The sequence below is a fragment of the Theobroma umbraticum genome, unplaced genomic scaffold, assembly GCF_002168275.2.
Source record: "Theobroma umbraticum cultivar Fairchild unplaced genomic scaffold, ASM216827v3 scaffold_30.0, whole genome shotgun sequence".
Lineage (NCBI taxonomy): Eukaryota > Viridiplantae > Streptophyta > Magnoliopsida > Malvales > Malvaceae > Theobroma > Theobroma umbraticum.
This window is the reverse complement of record NW_018397254.1, coordinates 7,937,357-7,954,963: the sequence shown is the minus strand read 5'-3', so window position 1 is coordinate 7,954,963 and position 17,607 is coordinate 7,937,357. Positions and strand designations below refer to the sequence as shown.

Here is a 17,607-nt window from a genome sequence, read left to right as displayed (position 1 = left end):
TAAACAAATAAGGATCCATTACGTTTAATTTAATTATACTACAAGATATAATGTTTGTGTGATGCGTCAAGTACATTATTTTTTTATTTTTTTTAAATTTTAGACTTAATGATTTTGGGCATTTAAGCATAATATTTACAATGTACTATATATATATATATATCTATATATATATACTGTGGTACATTCAGTGTCTTAGATTATTGTTATATTATAAATATCGAATTCTAGATAGTAAATACATATCCAAAATTTCTTTATAAAGTGAAAGTCCAACATTCAATTTTAATATTTATTTTTACTTAATAATTTGACGTATACTTGACATAATTATCATAATGAATTTGGTCATTTGAGTCAATGATTTATATTCTGTGACTTGTACTTGACATAAGTATCATAATGAATTAATTACATAACTCGTAAAAAAAAAGCAAAATCTTGCTCAGATATGATATTGTAAAATGTTAATAAATTTATTCAAGACCCAAGCCAAAAACAAAACTTAAAAAAATATAAAATTAGACCAAACACTCCACTAACACAGACTTCCCATGAAAAATACCAAAGTCGAGATAGATCCAGACCAAGATAGATCTTTCTCCTCTATGAATAAAAGTGACAATGCAACAAAACTATCACACAATTAGGTGAAGTACAATGCCACGAATCTCATATTAATAAGAGATTAGATAGGTTTTAGGTTTATAAATAAGGATCTTCTTCTACTGAACAAATATTTCTTTTGAATTTGGACCCATGACAATAGATACATACCCAAAATTTTCTTATAAAGTGAAAGCCCAACTTCATACTTAATATTTATTTTTAACTAATAATTTGATCTGTACTTGACATAATATACGTATATTTTCAATTAAAATATGATTTTAGAGTTAAGAGGGTTTGAATTTAGTCATTTGAGTTGATGATATCTATTTTGTGATTTGTATTTGACATAATTATCATAATAAAATAATTACATAAATTGTTAATGAAGTAAAATCTCATCGATGAAATGTTAATTTGAATTTGAATTTCAATAGTACAATTATTAGAAACTGCAAACTGTTAAGATAAAATGTAAACAAATAAGGAATCATTATTTATAATTATGTTACAAGATATAATCTTTGGATGATGCGTCAAGCAAATTATTTTTTTTATTTTTTTTAATTTTAGACTTAATAATTTTGAGCATTTAAGCATAACATTACAATGTCTTAGATTTTTTGTTTGTGGTATATTCAATATTTTAGATTATTATTATATTATAAACGCCAAATCTGAGATAGTGAAAACGTATCCAAAATTTCCTTACGAAGTGAAAGTCTAACAATAAATTTTAATGTTTATCTTTACTTAATCATTCGACGTGTACTTGACATAATATACTTACGGTTTCTATTAAGTTATGATTTGTGAGTAAGAAGATTTGAATTTGGTCATTTGAGTCAATGGTATATGTTTTATGACTTGTACTTGACATAATTATCATATTAAATTAATTACATAACTAGTAAATAAGTAAAATCTTGTCAATATACAATATTTTAAAATCTCAACAAATTTATTGAAGATAATTCTTACTGATTTTTATTTCTTTCCAAGAAGACATAAGAGCTTATTTATGATAAGGTGAGTCTCTCTCCTTTGTGAGTGAAAACGCCAGTGCAACAAAAGCGTTAGAAACATGGGCTTGTGATAAGTGGTATGAAAGAAGACACAATGTGGGTTAATGACAAGTAGTATTAGAGTAAACTTAACTTTTCAATATAATGAGACTCTTCATAAAAGATACCAAGGTTGAGGTAGATTCGAATAAAAATGAATCTTTCTCCTTTATGGGTAAAAGAGTTAGTGCAACAAAAGTGCTAGAAACATGAGCTTGTGATAAGTGGTATCAGAGTAAACCCAATGTGGACCTGTAGATATCAGAGTAGATCTAACTTTCTACTAGAATGAGACCCTTCATTAGAGATAGTAAAGTCGGGGTAAACTTGGACCAAGGTGGATCCCTTTCATCTATGATAAAAGAGCCAAAGCAATAAAAGTGTTACATAATTGGATGAGATAGAATGCCACGAATTCCACATCAATAAAAAATGGAATAAGTTTTGGATTTTTAAATAAGACCCTTCCTCCATTTAACAAGTATATTTTTTTGGTTGAAAACATGACTTGTGACAATAAATACACACTCAAAATTTCCTTATAAAATGAAAATCCAACTTTCATACTAAATATTTATCTTTACTTAATAATTTGATGTGTACTTGACATAATATATATGTAGTTTAAGTTAAAATATGGTTTTAGTGTAAGCTGGTTGAATTAGTCATTTAAGTTGATGATACCTATTTTGTGACTTGTACTTGAGATAATTATCATAATGAAATAATTATATAAATCATCAACAAGGTTAAATCTCGTCAATAAAATATTAATTTGAATTTGAATTTCTATAAACAATCATGGAAAATTACAAACTGTTAAGATGAAATGTAAACAAATGAGGACTCATTACTTTACAATTTTAATGTTTATCTTTACCTAATAATTCGATGTGCACTTAACATAATATATATATGGTTTCCATTAAAAATATGATTTTTGAATAAAAAAATTTGAATTTAGTCATTTCAGTCAATGATTTATATTCTATGGCTTATACTTGATATAATTATCATAATAAATTAATTACATAACTTTTTTACTTTTTTCCAAAAGCACATAACAACTTACTTGATAGTCACTCTTTTGTAAGACCCAAGCAAAAAAACGAAAATTAGAGTAACATAAATAATCATGGAAATGGACCTTAGAGTAATAAAGCACATAATTTGTTCTGAAAACAACATGGACAAGGTGGAGAATAATCGAGGATGTTTCCTCTGCCAAGGGACATGTTTTCTGAAATAATCAAATGATTCATATTGCTTTCTCCCTAGGCAGTGCACATGCAGCTGCATTTAGTGCACATGCAGAGGAGAATTTACACTGACATCCACCATAATTAGTCTGTATAAAGGAGTATTATTGTAAAATTTTTCCATTCAAAACTTTAATTTTTTTTAAAAATTTTAAAAGATTGCACGGTTTGGAGCAATGAAATTCTGTTAGATTGGAGCATGTTAGAGATTATGGGACAAACAGATAACAATAAAAACGATATTACACGTGATAGCGAAGGATCAAGGATGATTCCTACTTTGTGGTCGATATAATCTATGCTATAGATTCATAATTAAATTAAACGGTCCATCCAACAAATATATATAATTAAAATTGCTTTTCCCAGGTATGGCACATGTCTCTGCATTAATTAAATCCAAAAGGAGTCCGTCATCGATGTGCTTGGCGATTGAGTTCGTAAGTATAAGGAAAGGGGATTCTTTATTTTATTAATAACGTGTGTGTGCAAGCAAGCTTTAGCGGCCAAAGCCATCAAAATGTTGCTGATGTTTGCCAAGTCGAGGAATCCAAAAAGTTGCTTTTCGAAGTGGTATTTTTTGTTTTCTAATTATTTAACAAGGTGGAAGAAGCCAACTTGGCTGCCTTTTTAACCAACTTAAAGAATAACATTATAACAAAATAAATACATGCTGCTTTTCTTTTGTTTGGTCGACAAAAGGAGAAAGGTCAAATAAATTTTTTGTGGCAAATTTAATAATCTAATGGTAATCATATTATATTTTAGAACAATAATATTTTATATATCTTTTTTAATTATTTGAAATGGAAAAAGAAAAGGAAAAAGAAAGAGGTTTTCCTAATAGGTTCAAAAACTTTGATAACATCGGGGAAAAAGTGGTGGAGAAGAATGTGCTACTTGATCTTAGTTTAGAAGGTAAGCCAATTTTCTACTTCTTATTTTTATTTTTGAGTCAAGCTCTTTATGTTTTGGATATAAAAGTGAAAAAGTCCGTCAAACGATCCAAAAGAATAAGAAGCTGAACTTGAATGTCCATGCAGAGCCCAGCCCATTATTATTAAGGAAAGAGGGAAACATGCGTTAATGGATAATTTAGTAATTTCAAAGTTTCTGTTAACATCTTGAGTTGAATCAGTGTCAAATCTTGAGGACTTTTTTGGAATTTACTCCAAAAATGAAAAAAAGGGGAAATCTGCCAAGAAAACCCAAAATTCCAAAATCGTTAGGGTTTTTGCGACGAAATGTCGACGGGCAGGCCAGAGGACGGCGACGCTCAGTTGGCACTAGCGGAACAGAAGGTAGGACTACCGCCGCGACCTCCGTTGGCAGCATCGACGGCGATTGTAGAGTACGAGAAACCGGTATTCAAGGAGGACGAAGAGGACTTGGAGGTGAAGCTCCGCCGGATTATAGAGAATGTGCCTGTCCGCGTCAGTAACACTTCCGGAAGTTCTGCTGGTTCTGGGTCCGGTGATTTCCACCAGGTATTTTATACCTATAACTATCCATTGAGAAAAAAAGATTATGGATGTATTTTTATAACTTGCATGTTAAATCTGAACCGTTGTTTGCTCTATTAGCAGCTTGGATGGAGGAATAGGTATTGCATGTGCGAAAATTTAAAGATAGTTGATCAGTTTGTGTTGGTTATCTTCAGATTTTATGGAAAGTTTAATTGTAGGATTGTTGATTAGCCATCAAATCACCCAAAGCACTAAATCTAGAAGTGCAACGCTTAGCGTGTTCCATGTTCTGAAAGTGCAATACGAAAGCTTCCTCTCAACAGGAGCAGGATTAGCCAAGCTTTGAGAAGTGTCTATTATCGTACTTGTTGTAATTATGATTCATGGTTCTGATGTCCCCTATAAGTTTTTGCTTAAAGGTTTCTTCTAGCTTACATGACCCATAACAATGTCAGGTTTAACATATGATTGAAGGACAGATTTTGCTTCTCTTTGGTGCAATCTCTATGTGTCTTAGGGCAATTGGGACAACATGGGATCTTATCTTTGATTCTTTTTTAGATTGGTGCACACATGATTCCTTTAAGAATAAGCAATTACTTGAGCTAGTATTAAGTGTAGATTAAGAATAAGCAATTACTTGAGCTAGTATTAAGTGTAGATTGTAAAATTATGATTGCTTTTAATTGTTTGGAAAATCTGGGTATGAAAAATTATATGACCTACCAGCCTTACAAATCTTCATTCATTTTTTATCAAAGTAAGTTTTCTGCTTGTTGCTACAGTATCGACAGATGAGAAGGAAAGAGCAAGACAGGCTTGCGAGAATGGATGCTGACTACCAGAAAAGGAAGGAAATCGCTGAGTTTAACTTGAGGAGGGAAGAAAAAATTAAAGCTGCTGAGGAACGGACAGCAAAGAAGCGCTTGAAACGCCAAAAGAAGAAGCAAAGGAAAATGGAGAAGAAGATGAAATCGAGTGCTGGGGGAGAAGAGAATAAGAAAGAAGAATCTTCTGATGATGCAGGGGACTCTGACAATGATGAAGCAGCAGCACAGTGAGCAAAATTTTACTAGAATTTAATGCTCCAGCCTTTTTCATGCTTGATCCTGTGAATTTGGCTCCAATTAGAAGGAATCAGATTTACCAACAACGAGATATTGTGGTTCAGTTCTGATTTTTACTGAGTTGGTCTTCCTTGTCTACATACTTGTAAGCAGTGAAGGCATGAGGCTTGGGGGAAAATGAAAGTCCAAAGAAAAAGGTCTGAAATATTTGAATTTCTTGTAACAGAAGTTTTGCTAATCCTGACTGACAGATTGAATGCCTTAACCACTCTTGGATGCTGTCCTGCCATCGAAAACATATTAAATGAGTTCATTTGATGCCTGTTGTATACTTTGAAATCTTTGTTGGCTTAAGAAGATTTGTATTTACTGACAATATGTATTGCAGTTCTAGATCATGAAACCAGTGACAGATCTGTTAGAAAAACCGGAAGTTTTCCGTTTCAGAATACAGCGTTACTTGGAGATTTGGTTACTCTCACCTTTCTGTATAATCTACCTTAGGTGACTGGGTCCGTGCTGCAGTTAGAATTATTGTACGAGGGGTGAAAGTTATTGTGGGATGAAAGTGGGTGGTTGATGACTAGATCTGCCCGTCATGTGCAGTGTTGTCACCAAGGCAACTGTTAACAAGAATGCAAGATAGCCCTAGTGGTCCAGGGCATCAGCTGCCCGTATCATTTTCTTGTTGGTCTCCTGTTCACGTCACCTGTCGCTATCTCTGATTAGATCAGTTGAGAAACCATGGTTGGAGTCGACATCAATTTAAGCTCAATGATACAACGAAGCCAATGTTACAGTTAATACGCTCTATAAGTCTATTTATGTGGACGTCGTATGTAAACCAAGGAGGCACTCTCAAGATTAGAAGATTAAGGGGTCAAGGTTTAAATCCCTTTCTAAATTTCTTTCTTCCCTGACATCCACAGAAAAAACAAAAAAGTTCTAGTATAACCTACAACATGCCCTATGGCCTATACCAATTTGAAGGTAGTTTATCAAATTCTAGACAAAAGAAAAAAGGGCATAATCTAAGTAAGTTCAATGTCTACTTTTACATGTGGAAATACAGTTCAACTGTCGTGTGATATTATTATGATTCGTCCCCACATGATTTTTTTTTGTCAACTAATAATATTCTAAGTGGTGTCCGACCCCTAGCACGAATCTGATACTATGGAATCATACACGTTGAATATTATGATACGGCCGCTAGCGATGGCTGACCAAATTATAGGCCGGATGAGCCCATCTGCTTTCCTCATGTAAAAAGCCCATTTCAATGCGCAGGACCTGTGATGTTCACTTCCTTGCATTTCATTGTTGGTGCTGCCGTTCCTGTTCGTATTCGTTTTTTTTTATCCCTCCCTATCTCTCTGCCTCCTTCTCCCTCGAATCAATTTCAGAGAGAAAGAACAAAAAAAGTAGTAATCGTCATGGGAGATTCCAATCCTATACCCCGCCTATCAGTTCATCAAGCTCTTGGTGGTGGCCCAGGTCTCTTCTCTCTTTCTCTCCTTCTATACCTGTGTATATATTCTTAGTGTATTCACACATATACGCAGCAGCCTCTTCATTTCATTTCCAGATAGATCTTTTTTTACTTCCACTAACGATTCCACGATCATTTCTATAAATGGATGCTTCCGGGGTTTTTCCCCTCCGTACAAAATATTCCAGAATTCAGTTATAGTACAAATATATTGTTCATCGACCCCAACTTTGGTCTGCATGATTCTGATTTATTTTCAATTGTTCATGTTATGTTACTTTCTGGGTCGGCGTTGAATTTTATTTATGTATTCTTGGTAGTGGCTGATGTGTTATTGTGGAGAAAATGGTGTGGCGGAGTTGTGATGCTAGCCTCTGCAACGACGTTGTGGTACCTATTTGAAAGAGCTGGTTATAATTTCTTGTCTTTTGTGGCCAATGTTTTATTGCTTCTTGTTGTTATTCTCTTCTTCTGGGCCAAATCTGCTTCCCTTCTCAACAGGTATTTTCCATTTTTAACGTTTTCTTCACTAACTGATTTTTTCATTATTCTTTTAATCTTCATCCTTTCTATGTATTCTGTTGCATGCTTCTTTGGAAGTAATCGCACCCAGAAAGAAAAAGGTTTTTTGTCTTTTTTATGATAACAATATATGAGGGTTTTTTAGTGGAAATTCTATTTAAAAAGGGAAAAATGGAAATTATAATATTGTTTAGTTTGGGTTTAATTTGGAACTGGTTCTGCTTTCTGATGCAGACCTTTGCCGCCCCTTCCTAATTTGGAAATTTCTGAGAAGACTGTTGGGAAGGTTGCTGATGAGTTACAAGTGTGGATCAATTATGCATTGTCGATTGCACATGACATTGCCATTGGCAGAAATTTGAAACTTTTTCTTGAGGTTAGGTTTTGCCTTTGTCTCTGTAGGTTTTCTGTTGGTTTGATATAAAACTTTAAAATGCCTTTTACTTGCAAAATTTTTTAAGATTCTTGCTACCCAGGTTGCTGTTGGCTTGTGGTTATTATCATATATTGGTAGTCTCTTCAACTTCCTCACTCTGGTCTATATTGGTGAGTTTTATGATATGCTATTGTTTCTGTAATAATAATGATTCCCTTAATTTTTTTTCATACATGCTTGTTTCAATTGATATGATCTGCAGGAGTTATTCTTAGTCTATCAGTACCTCTGGTATATGATAAGTACCAGCACCACATTGATGAGAAGCTTTCTGTAACACACAGAATCATTCAAATGCAGTGCAGGAAAATTGATGAAACAGTACTAAGGAAGCTTCCATTGCCCTCAAAAAAGGAAAAGAAGATGCAGTAGGCAAGTTTGCTTCCTTCTCTCTGCCTTTTTGTTTAAACCACTTTGGTCTAAATGACTTAACATGAAATCATTTTTGACATTGTTTGGGTTGCATTAATTCGGATTGTGCAACCATTTAATTATTCTGTGTTAAACTGATTACCCATTATACTACCTGGTAATTATTGCTCCTATAAATGCACATCTAGTGACCAGAGTACCTGCCCAGGAAAAGTTATGTAACAGCCAAGTCAGAGAAATAACGTATGAACAACTTAATGATCCTGACATTTCATCCCTCAAGCATGCGATGCTGTTTAGTTTCACCTCTTTGGGGAAGATGTTGCTCTGTTACAATTTAAGATTATAGCATTCATGTTATTTAGGTTTATGCATCATTTGGGGTTGTTCAGGATTTGCCTGGATTTCTCTCCCCTCCTGCTATAATTGATCCCTTATGTGTGCATAGTGACTGATCTTAAAATCTCTAGTCCTCTGTGTGTAATTTCAATCCTGTTTTTCCCATGAAGCCCTACCCTGAAGTGCATTTATTTTTCTAATTTATATTTTGTTCTAATAAGTTAATGGATGCCTTTTATGCTCATTCAATGAGAACTGCTAAATGTATAAAGCAGCCTCCAACGTGTAGATAAATCTGAACCGGTTGAAGTTTTCTCATAATGCTTACTCATTTCAAGCCTGCAAATATGTTCTTGCTTTGTTTGCACATGGACTTACTTTCAGGAGGGAATCTAATTGAAACTTTTGGATTTTATGGAGTAAAGCATGAACAAGGATTAAAAAATGAAAAATTGGTAGTTTACTGTCCATGCAAAAGTCAGCCGTCATAATTTGCTTTGTAACTATTGTTTGGAAAAACAGGCCATTGTCTAAATATTATAAGACATATGCCTTTCACAATTTAAAAGGTTTTAGAAATAGATTTATCATTATTCCGATCTTTAAGATTTATCCATGTTATCTATGGGATTTGGGATGTGATTTCTATATAATAAATTGTAATGTCACCTTGAGTAAATTTGGCCCGAAAGTCAGTTTACCCATTTGGAAAACCTATACAAGGGAGCTTTGATCAAACCATGACTTGCTGGTAGAAAAGTATAGTCCAAACGTTTATAACAGGTCCCTGTTTGAGGCCAGCTGAGTTGAGGTTATTAAATTGATGTGCTAATAACACTTCATGGAGTGTTACTTTGTGGTCATAAATGGTAACATCTGAATAGTCTCTTCAGTCGAATGATTCGTAGCATATGTTGCTTCTGCGATTTGGGTTGCACAAGTTAAGTGAGAATCACATACTCCCATAGTCTCAGAATTGAATAGTTTAGCAACAAGTCTAGGCATATTATTTCCAGAATAATTAATGCTGAAAACAAACTTGTGAACTTTGCCGGAAAAGGCAGGCAAGTTTTGAGACCTTTGATGTTATAAACACAGACACAGAATTTAATAGTTGCTTTGTTGCAGAACTTCCAAGACATAATGTTAAATTGTTAAAGCCAATTGTCTTGTTTTGGTTCACCTTTTGACTCCCCTGCCTCTCTCTCACTAAAGTATTTGTACCTTTTTTTTATACAGGGTATTCAGGTGGTGAAGTGTGACCAGGGTCATAGGATTTTCAAAGAGGTGAAGCTTATGAGTTCTTTTTGCTCGGATGCCATCAGTTTTTCTATACTATTCGAGTTACCAATCTTTAGCAGGACTAACCCCCATAACTTATAATTTTGGGAGAAGATTAAACCTTTTCTTGTTTTTTCCCTTTGCGGGAACCCTATATCCTTGATTAAGGCTTGGCCTGGAGTTTATAAACTTGTGTTTAAATGTTTTACCTGTTGAATTGGGTTGGTCAAAGATATCGTGCAATGGTGGAGGAAACTTGTTTCTGCCAGTGGAGTCCAAGCTTATTAATTACCTGTCCCTTGTGTTGAACAAAGATACCCTCTACAATATAGTCGATTTGTTTGATGGCCTGATAACGGTTCGATGTCGGTTGTCACTTTGGCGCGGGCCTGAACCTTTAAGATTCTCTGTTTTTATCTTTTTCAAGTGTAGTTTTAGAAATAGACGCTTTCTCAACGTTCTCGTATTGAAGTTTCTGACTAGTAAATGCAATACCTGCTCTTCATGTCCTTAATAATGGTTCCGAACAGTAGCGAGTAGTGAGACGATGTAAAGGATAATGAGTTGTGTTGTTTAAATGGGTTATCGAGGATGAAGGACAATATTTTCAACATTCTGAGGTCTTAAACTCATAATGAACACATGATTTAACCAATGTTTTCCCTATACGGTTTGGATAATTAAACCCCTTCATATGAGGGTGAATTTCCTGGGTAATGATGGTATATTCTTCTGTTCTCTTACCGTATAGGATTCGATTCAGGTAATTTCTTTTCTAAAGGCTTGCTTTTCCTTTTTAAATGGAGTATATCTTCCTACCAACACTTCAGAAAGATGTAACCTTTCTGAAAACATTTCTCAAAACAATGAAAGCAATGACCACCCTTGTTTCTGATGGCCGACTGTATTTTTTATCACAAACTCGGTCAAGACAGGAGATTCTCTTTCCCAAGGAAAATGCAACCTCGAACTAAATCATCGCCCCCATGCTGTATCGGGACATGCATTTATCAATAAAATATGCAATACTGCTTATAAAATGGCTGTCAGATCTTAGAATTGAAATACCTGTCAAACGGTTTGTAAGATTGAATTTCACTAATCTACATTTCAACAATTATGGCTACAAAATCATGTTCTAACAGAAGCTTCATGAATTTTTACCAAGAAAGGTAGAATTTATGCAACCCTGGGAATCGGAATACTTTCTGATTGAGGTAAAGTCACTGAGCGCAACAGTTCCAGTGAGAACACAAGCCCCAGAAAATGGGAAAGGATAGTGTTAGCTGATGCCTGCATGAGCAAGAGATTCATAAGGACATGCAATAATTAAGGCTATTACTCATTACAAGTTTGTCTTTGATCAATTAGTCGTATATTGGCTGTTAGTTAGGACACCTTCAAGATCAGTTGACTATGAATATCAAGCATAAATGTTTATCGGTTTGGGAAACTCTGAATATTAATATCAGATTAAGAATATCGCAAAAAGAAAAGCAAATTTCAAATTTATGTGTACTACATGTCTAGAGACCCACAAGCCCTAAATTTACATGCATTTATATGTATATATGGAGAACCACGTTCTTTAAGTTATCTGCAATTGGTGGCTATCAATCTTACAGATCTAGTCATCTGACTCTGCACATACAAAACTAAATTACACATTGCTGGCAGGTCCCTTAAGGCAGGTCCTTTGAAAATTGACCAGCAACCCAAAAGCAGGGACTTCAAATTTTTAGAGGGGACACTTCTTCCTCTTCCTTTCCAATTCCCCTTTTCTTTGTTCTCCTGGTTTAGGGAAGAGAAGGGCGTGTGTGCAGGGTGGAAATAATGCAGAAACTAAAGTCTCAATTCACAAACATGGGTCTAAATCAGTTAAACTTTGCAGACATTCCAAATTAGATTAAGTACCTGCACCAAGAATACATCCAATGCAAGCACTGGACTATAGCCAGGAGAAATTCCTTGGTAGTAAGGATTTGTGGAGGAAGTAAGAGCCTTAGCAACTAGCAAGCCCACTGTTGCTTGCATGCCAAGAATAGCAGCACCCATTCCCAGAAGATTCAGAACTATGCCATTTTTCAGGCTTTTCACAACATCAGCACGAGGAGGAGCCTGAAAACCCAAGGGAAATATTAGAATTTATAGGAAATTGAATACGGTAACAAGCATTAATTAACACTCAAATAAGTCCTCAATTTGGGCATGCCTTAACATTAAATCTTCCAAACTCAAAAGCAATCCTATACACAAGTGATAACTTAATCTTGATCATGCTGAAATGGATCACTACAACTCTCCTTTGAGGAAGAAAATGTGGTGACAATAACCAGGAAATAAAACCTTGAAATCCCAAATTTTAGCAGCTGTCATTTGATACCAAGAGTGTTGATGACCAGTGCTAAAACTGTTTGCTTTTTCTAATTCTTTAGAGGAAAAATAACTCTGCCATTTGTCTTCAAGACTGCCAATCCTTGTACAGCCCGTTTCTCATAAAAAATACTTAAGATATTGTTCAATTATAAAATGATGCATATGAACCAGAAAGAGAAGTGAACTATAGCTTGTCTCAAGGCTGTGTTGCAACTTCCACTGGACTCTTTTACTTACTCAAGACAAAGCACCAAAAATTTAAGAAATGTTGCCCTTTTCTTCCAAATAAGTTGAACTTCCTAAGTGTAGATTGCACCAGCTATATTAAGCGTAAACCAAAAAAGAAAAAGAAATGAATAAATTTACCCAGCTTAGTTTCTTCAAGTGAGGGTCAATTCACTTCCTTCAATCAAACAATGTGAAATGTTAGGATAATTAACTCAAAATATCTTGAGAAACCGATTTGTGCTACTATATGAGAATACTCTCAAGTAAAACTTATATGTCTAGGACTCTAGACAAAGAAATTGGAACCAATTGTGCCCCTTCAACTCTCAGTATTTTATCCTTTAAAATGATGATGTGACTGTATAAAATGCACAGCTGAATATATAATGCACAATCAATCAGGTTCATATGTGGCATTCATCCAAAACATTAACACCTAATAACAAAAGCAGATTAAGAACAACACAGAAACTACAATCAGTTACTTGAGTTTTTCTCCTAGGACTTAAATATAATAACAAACATACAAAAAGAAAACTGCACTTTACAAGGTTTAAGTAATGCATCAGATACTTTGAAATATTAACATAATTTCAACTCATAATACCTTTGAAGGATCATTAGCAGTTCTCTTGAGTTTCTCAGAAAGCCGAATATACCCAAATGACCAAAAAACGGATATGAACGCTGCCACAATTCCACCAGCAGTAGCATAAAAGGTAGCAGGTGATGTTATTTTCCCAGTAATAACAACAGAAAATGAAAGTATCACAGCTGACACCACAGTGCATACTAGCTGTCCCCAAAAGCCCAAATTGCCCAATCGCTTAAAGTACCTCGACGTGCTCTCTAACCTCTTCGAAACCTGCACCATTTCCATTCAAAATCCTTATCCTAACTCCTTGAAACAACCACAAAAAAAATATTCTTCATTTACGGTCCACTAAAACCAAAACCACACTAGACAACCAAAAATTAACCCACAGCATTCTAGTAGTTTTAATGTTGTAGCTGCTATCTGTTTTTTAATGTTACTAATTAAATGAAAAATGCTGATTACTGGTTGCATTTCTTTTGCTTTTGTCAATTTTTTTTTTTAATTTTAACTGCCCAGAAGATAATATATCACAAAAATTTGACCAAGCTAAACCAAAGATCAGAAACCCAATTCAATAAAGTTGAAACTTTAACACCAACTAAGTCAAACCCAATTGAAAATTGGATTTTTTTCAATCAGTTAAAAAAGGGTAAAATCTGAGAGTAAGAAAAGGAAAGTGGGGGAGTACCTGAGCGAGCTTTGCCTTCTCAGCATCATCATTAGGAGATGTAAAACTAGGTGAAATAGGGGAAGAAGAGACTCTGCTCAAAAAAAGCTTAGATCTTTTAACATTGAGAGGATCGTAGGGAGCTAAGGGGGACAAGAGAGGCTTTGGTATCTGAGTCTCAAGTGAAGTGAGAAAATTTGGGCGGGAGAGAGAGGGCGGCGGTCGGTGAAAATGAGGGGGGAGGGGACCAATCGCCACCGCACAAATGCCGAAGCGAGTTGCCGGCAGCAAGACCGTTTGCATGATGGTTAGATGGTGTGTGAGCAGTTGGGGATGGAGTTGGTCCGGCGTTTGGTAACTGGTAGCGGAGCAGAGTTGGCTAATTGATTTGTAGTTTCACTAGTTTGTATTAAGTTGCTGGATATAGAATGGGAACTGCCTTCAATGGTTATTTTCTTTCTATTCCCATTTTATTACTGCCACAACTATTTTTTTCTTTTTTGTTTCAGGGTCAAATTTACAGGTAAAATTTTCTACCCAGAAAGAAAGTTCATAAATATTGAAATTATTTAAAAAAATTTAAATAATTTTTTCTTTTATTATGTCAGTTAAATATTTTTATTTTTATTTTAAATTAAATATATCTTTATAATTAAGTTGATTAACTTTCATAAAAAAATATGAAAGGGTGAAAATTATCATACAATTATATCAACATTCACTATAACAAGTGAAAATTCTATTAATGTATTAATCTAATTTTTTTATTTTTATATAACCATTTTTAATTAAAAACTTTACAAATATTATCTAACTAGTTTCACATAAATTTTGCTCTTATCCAATTTGTTAAATACTAATGCTACCCAAATTTTATAGAGAGGGGAGGAGGGGGGGTTCAAATGAGTATACAGTAAAGAGTTAAAATTAATAGTATGAACCAAAATTTAGGAGGTGGATAATTAAAGGTCTAGAATTCTCTTCCTCTATACACTGACAATAGATACCCAATGATGTCATACTATACAATAGATAGTCCAAACTTGAAAATTTTCTGATGTTACTCCTAGTATAGGAATTTGATGTCATTGGGTGTCAATGGATACCCAATTATAAAGTATCTATTGACATCTCTAATCAAACTGGAATCGTTAATGTTACATAATTAATAATACACACACAAAAAAAAAAAAAAGAAGGTTGGACTGCCAAAAATGACACACAATGCTTTGATGGACATAAGAAAAATAATGAATTATTAAGATGAACAATATAAGACAGAACCAATTTAATAGGATGATATAGAAGTAGTATAAAATTGCTGAAATGCATAATAATTGTACTAGCTGACTATTTTAAATTGAATTTTTTAGTCTAAATTATTTAGTGAAAGGAGTTAAGAACCGGAGACTCCGTTTTGTACACGGCGCCATTGTGTCGACTCCACTTTCCTAGGACTGTTTGAGTAGCTGGGTTAATAATCGAAACTCAATCCAACATTCACTAGCACGACAGCCTTTACTTGGGTTTTGTCTGGGGTGAAGGCTAGCTGTCGCAGTACAAAGTGATGATCTATTGTTTATATATGCAAACAAAACCATCAATCCCCCCTGTTAAAGAATAAACCGTCAAGGACTCAGAGCAGGATGCTACAGCACGTGAAGTGAAAGAGAATGGCCAGCAAAAAAGGTGGTTTTAAAAAAGAAAGAAGAGTCAAGGTTTAAGGTAGATTTGGTCGGGGAATCCCCTGACTAATCTTTTTGACAAAAGAGAGGAGCCAGGCAGGCAGGTTAAGTTGGATTACGACTTTCACAGTACTAAACTACAAACTCCCTGGTGCTCGTGGTGGATGTATGAGAATTCATCACTGCCTGTTGCTTTGATTGGTTAACTAAGTTCTTAGTTACCACAAAATTTTGTTTAATAGTTGTATTAAGAGAGGGGTGATTTGAAGATTTTATCTCAGTTTCAGAGGTGAAAACATGGCTATTTTTGGGCTGTTATCTCGGCAACAAGGACAACGAGTCTTACATATATCATTGAAGATTGCGGACCAGCCAGGGAAAGATTAGAACAGATTCTTGTCAAATTGCTGGCTGACAGTGCAACAACAAAGTTAGAATTGGTGCACGTTGTTCACGAAATCTATACATTTTAGGCAGTTTAGATCCTTTCTGGCATTTGGGAGATGCAGTGGCAATGGAATTGGGACCATTGCTCAGAGTGAGAAACGGTACAGTTGCTAATAATTCACGGATGATCCCGTATTTTTTGGCAAGATCGATCTGATCTCTCGAGCCTTTCTAGACTAAATGTTGGGGAGATTGGGGGAAACTCGTTCAATTCAGGCATGTCCATTCATGGCTATTCTGATTTTAGGATGCAGATGGAACACAAACCTTCATGGCTAAAGTTAAAAGTATTACCTAAGCACAACAGCTTTAATTTCTCTCTTTCCCTGTTTTTGGGACCCGAAAGGAGTTCTCCTGTGTTGCATAAACTTCTTCAACAGATGGAGAAAAGTACACTCAGAAACATGCCCCAAAATAAAGGTAAAACTTTGGGATGATTTCCCGTGCTTGCCAGCCCATCAACTACTCTGCTTGAACTGTTCTGTTGCTTATCAATTCTCCGATTGCTCTTGGTTCAAGTTGCCTGCTGATCCATGCTGCAATTGTTGGGGACCAACTGCAAAGCGTTGATGGAAATTGCCTGCCTCCGCATCTGATACTGGTCACGGATTTGATGAGAGTCTAGCTCACATCACCTGCAGTTTAAAGCATCCATCTGGCTTGGCTTAAGGCACTGTTTACGTGGCATCAAGAAATAATTAATTAGATCACTCTGGGTAAGGCCTTGCATTGTAACCAATATGCTCTGGGGTAAGGAAACTGGCAAATTTTACAAAAAGCTTGGAGAACACTTTTACATCTGCTTTCATACCATCTGTCTCTCTCTCCCAAGTATATTTAACAATTTAGACAACAAACAGAAAGTTTTAATTACTTAACTACCAAGAAAAATGCAAACACCAACTCGTGACTGTGATCAAAAGTATCTTGAGATTCGAACTTCATATCTCTTTTAACCTTTTTTTTCCCTTAAAATAACATTATATGTATACAATATTATGCATGACCCACCAGACAAAGCAGTCATGACCACTTTTAATTATGCAGCTTATTCACCTTTAACCATGGGATTAATCATAAACCAGTTTTCTAATGAGGGATTACTGTTGTTTAATAAACTAAGATTAGTTGCAACCATTATGAAAGAAAGAAGGTAGAGAATGAGGAGTGGATTGGCTAAAGGATGTTACAAATTTTTAGTATGAACAATGGTTTAGTTGCAGAATGATTGAAAGAAGACAGTTAGAGTTGGTCATGACTGTAGAGACGTGAACAAGAACTCTACCATGCCTCTTGATTTGATAAATTTTTTTCTTGATTCATGCTAAGAATAGCCCGTGACAGATGTCGGTTAGTCCTTTTTAACTGATGACAACTTTCATGTGGAGACCAGGCAAGTGACTGCTCCTTTCTTTTCCCCCTTTTTCCTCTTTTTGCACTTTGGTCCCTATAATATAAATTTCATGTTCCAAGGACCCTAATCTTCTTAGACTTACCCTGTCCCCTTTTTTGGTTTCTGCAATTATCGAAGTATATCTTTGGGAACGTCCTAAGATAAGCGTTTATCTTAGGCAAATTTGGAAGTGTAGCAGGAATCTAGGTTTTACCTTTTATGTTGAAGCCTCTCATAATTTGCAAGAGAGTAATGGCTCTTCGGCTTCTTGCAGTGAGGGTCCAGAATATTATATCTATATATATA

At 34.9% G+C, this 17,607-nt stretch overlaps 3 protein-coding genes across 6 annotated transcripts; 2 read left to right on the top strand and 1 right to left on the bottom strand.

The window, feature by feature from the left end:
• Positions 1-4,077: 4,077 nt before the first annotated feature.
• LOC110417323 (PRKR-interacting protein) lies at positions 4,078-5,841 on the top strand. The gene is made up of 2 exons (XM_021429605.2): positions 4,078-4,419; positions 5,184-5,841. The coding sequence occupies exons 1-2, from the start codon at positions 4,177-4,179 to the stop codon at positions 5,457-5,459; spliced, it is 519 nt and encodes a 172-aa protein (XP_021285280.1). The 5' UTR covers positions 4,078-4,176; the 3' UTR covers positions 5,460-5,841.
• A 911-nt stretch (positions 5,842-6,752) lies between these two features.
• On the top strand, positions 6,753-10,271 carry LOC110417304 (Reticulon family protein). 4 transcript variants are annotated; one of them, XM_021429585.2, is made up of 6 exons: positions 6,753-6,962; positions 7,278-7,458; positions 7,714-7,855; positions 7,941-8,025; positions 8,118-8,287; positions 9,866-10,271. In XM_021429585.2, exons 1-5 carry the CDS (start codon positions 6,764-6,766, stop codon positions 8,285-8,287), a joined length of 777 nt encoding a protein of 258 aa, XP_021285260.1. In that variant the 5' UTR covers positions 6,753-6,763; the 3' UTR covers positions 9,866-10,271. The 4 variants fall into 4 exon arrangements, 2 of the variants coding, with proteins under 2 accessions (XP_021285260.1, XP_021285252.1); XR_002445301.2 differs by having other exon boundaries at positions 6,760-6,962; positions 8,216-8,287; XR_002445303.2 differs by having other exon boundaries at positions 6,762-6,962; positions 7,956-8,025; positions 8,216-8,287.
• A 603-nt stretch (positions 10,272-10,874) lies between these two features.
• TIC21 (translocon at inner membrane of chloroplasts 21) lies at positions 10,875-14,200 on the bottom strand. The gene is made up of 4 exons (XM_021430646.2): positions 13,798-14,200; positions 13,119-13,376; positions 11,822-12,025; positions 10,875-11,200 (listed from the first exon to the last, which is right to left on the bottom strand). The coding sequence occupies exons 1-4, from the start codon at positions 14,077-14,079 to the stop codon at positions 11,087-11,089; spliced, it is 858 nt and encodes a 285-aa protein (XP_021286321.1). The 5' UTR covers positions 14,080-14,200; the 3' UTR covers positions 10,875-11,086.
• Positions 14,201-17,607: the final 3,407 nt, after the last annotated feature.

Excerpts from the sequence above, each read along its gene's own strand:
- LOC110417323 (XM_021429605.2), top strand. The coding sequence starts at position 4,177 with ATGTCGACGGGCAGGCCAGAGGACGGCGACGCTCAGTTGGCACTAGCG. Across the intron at positions 4,420-5,183 it reads GGTCCGGTGATTTCCACCAG|TATCGACAGATGAGAAGGAA; the intron begins GTATTTTATACC and ends TTGTTGCTACAG.
- LOC110417304 (XM_021429585.2), top strand. The coding sequence starts at position 6,764 with ATGTTCACTTCCTTGCATTTCATTGTTGGTGCTGCCGTTCCTGTTCGT. Across the intron at positions 6,963-7,277 it reads AGCTCTTGGTGGTGGCCCAG|TGGCTGATGTGTTATTGTGG; the intron begins GTCTCTTCTCTC and ends TATTCTTGGTAG. Across the intron at positions 7,856-7,940 it reads ATTTGAAACTTTTTCTTGAG|ATTCTTGCTACCCAGGTTGC; the intron begins GTTAGGTTTTGC and ends AAATTTTTTAAG.
- TIC21 (XM_021430646.2), bottom strand. The coding sequence starts at position 14,079 with ATGCAAACGGTCTTGCTGCCGGCAACTCGCTTCGGCATTTGTGCGGTG. Across the intron at positions 13,377-13,797 it reads AGAAGGCAAAGCTCGCTCAG|GTTTCGAAGAGGTTAGAGAG; the intron begins GTACTCCCCCAC and ends GAAATGGTGCAG. Across the intron at positions 12,026-13,118 it reads CTGCTAATGATCCTTCAAAG|GCTCCTCCTCGTGCTGATGT; the intron begins GTATTATGAGTT and ends TTGGGTTTTCAG.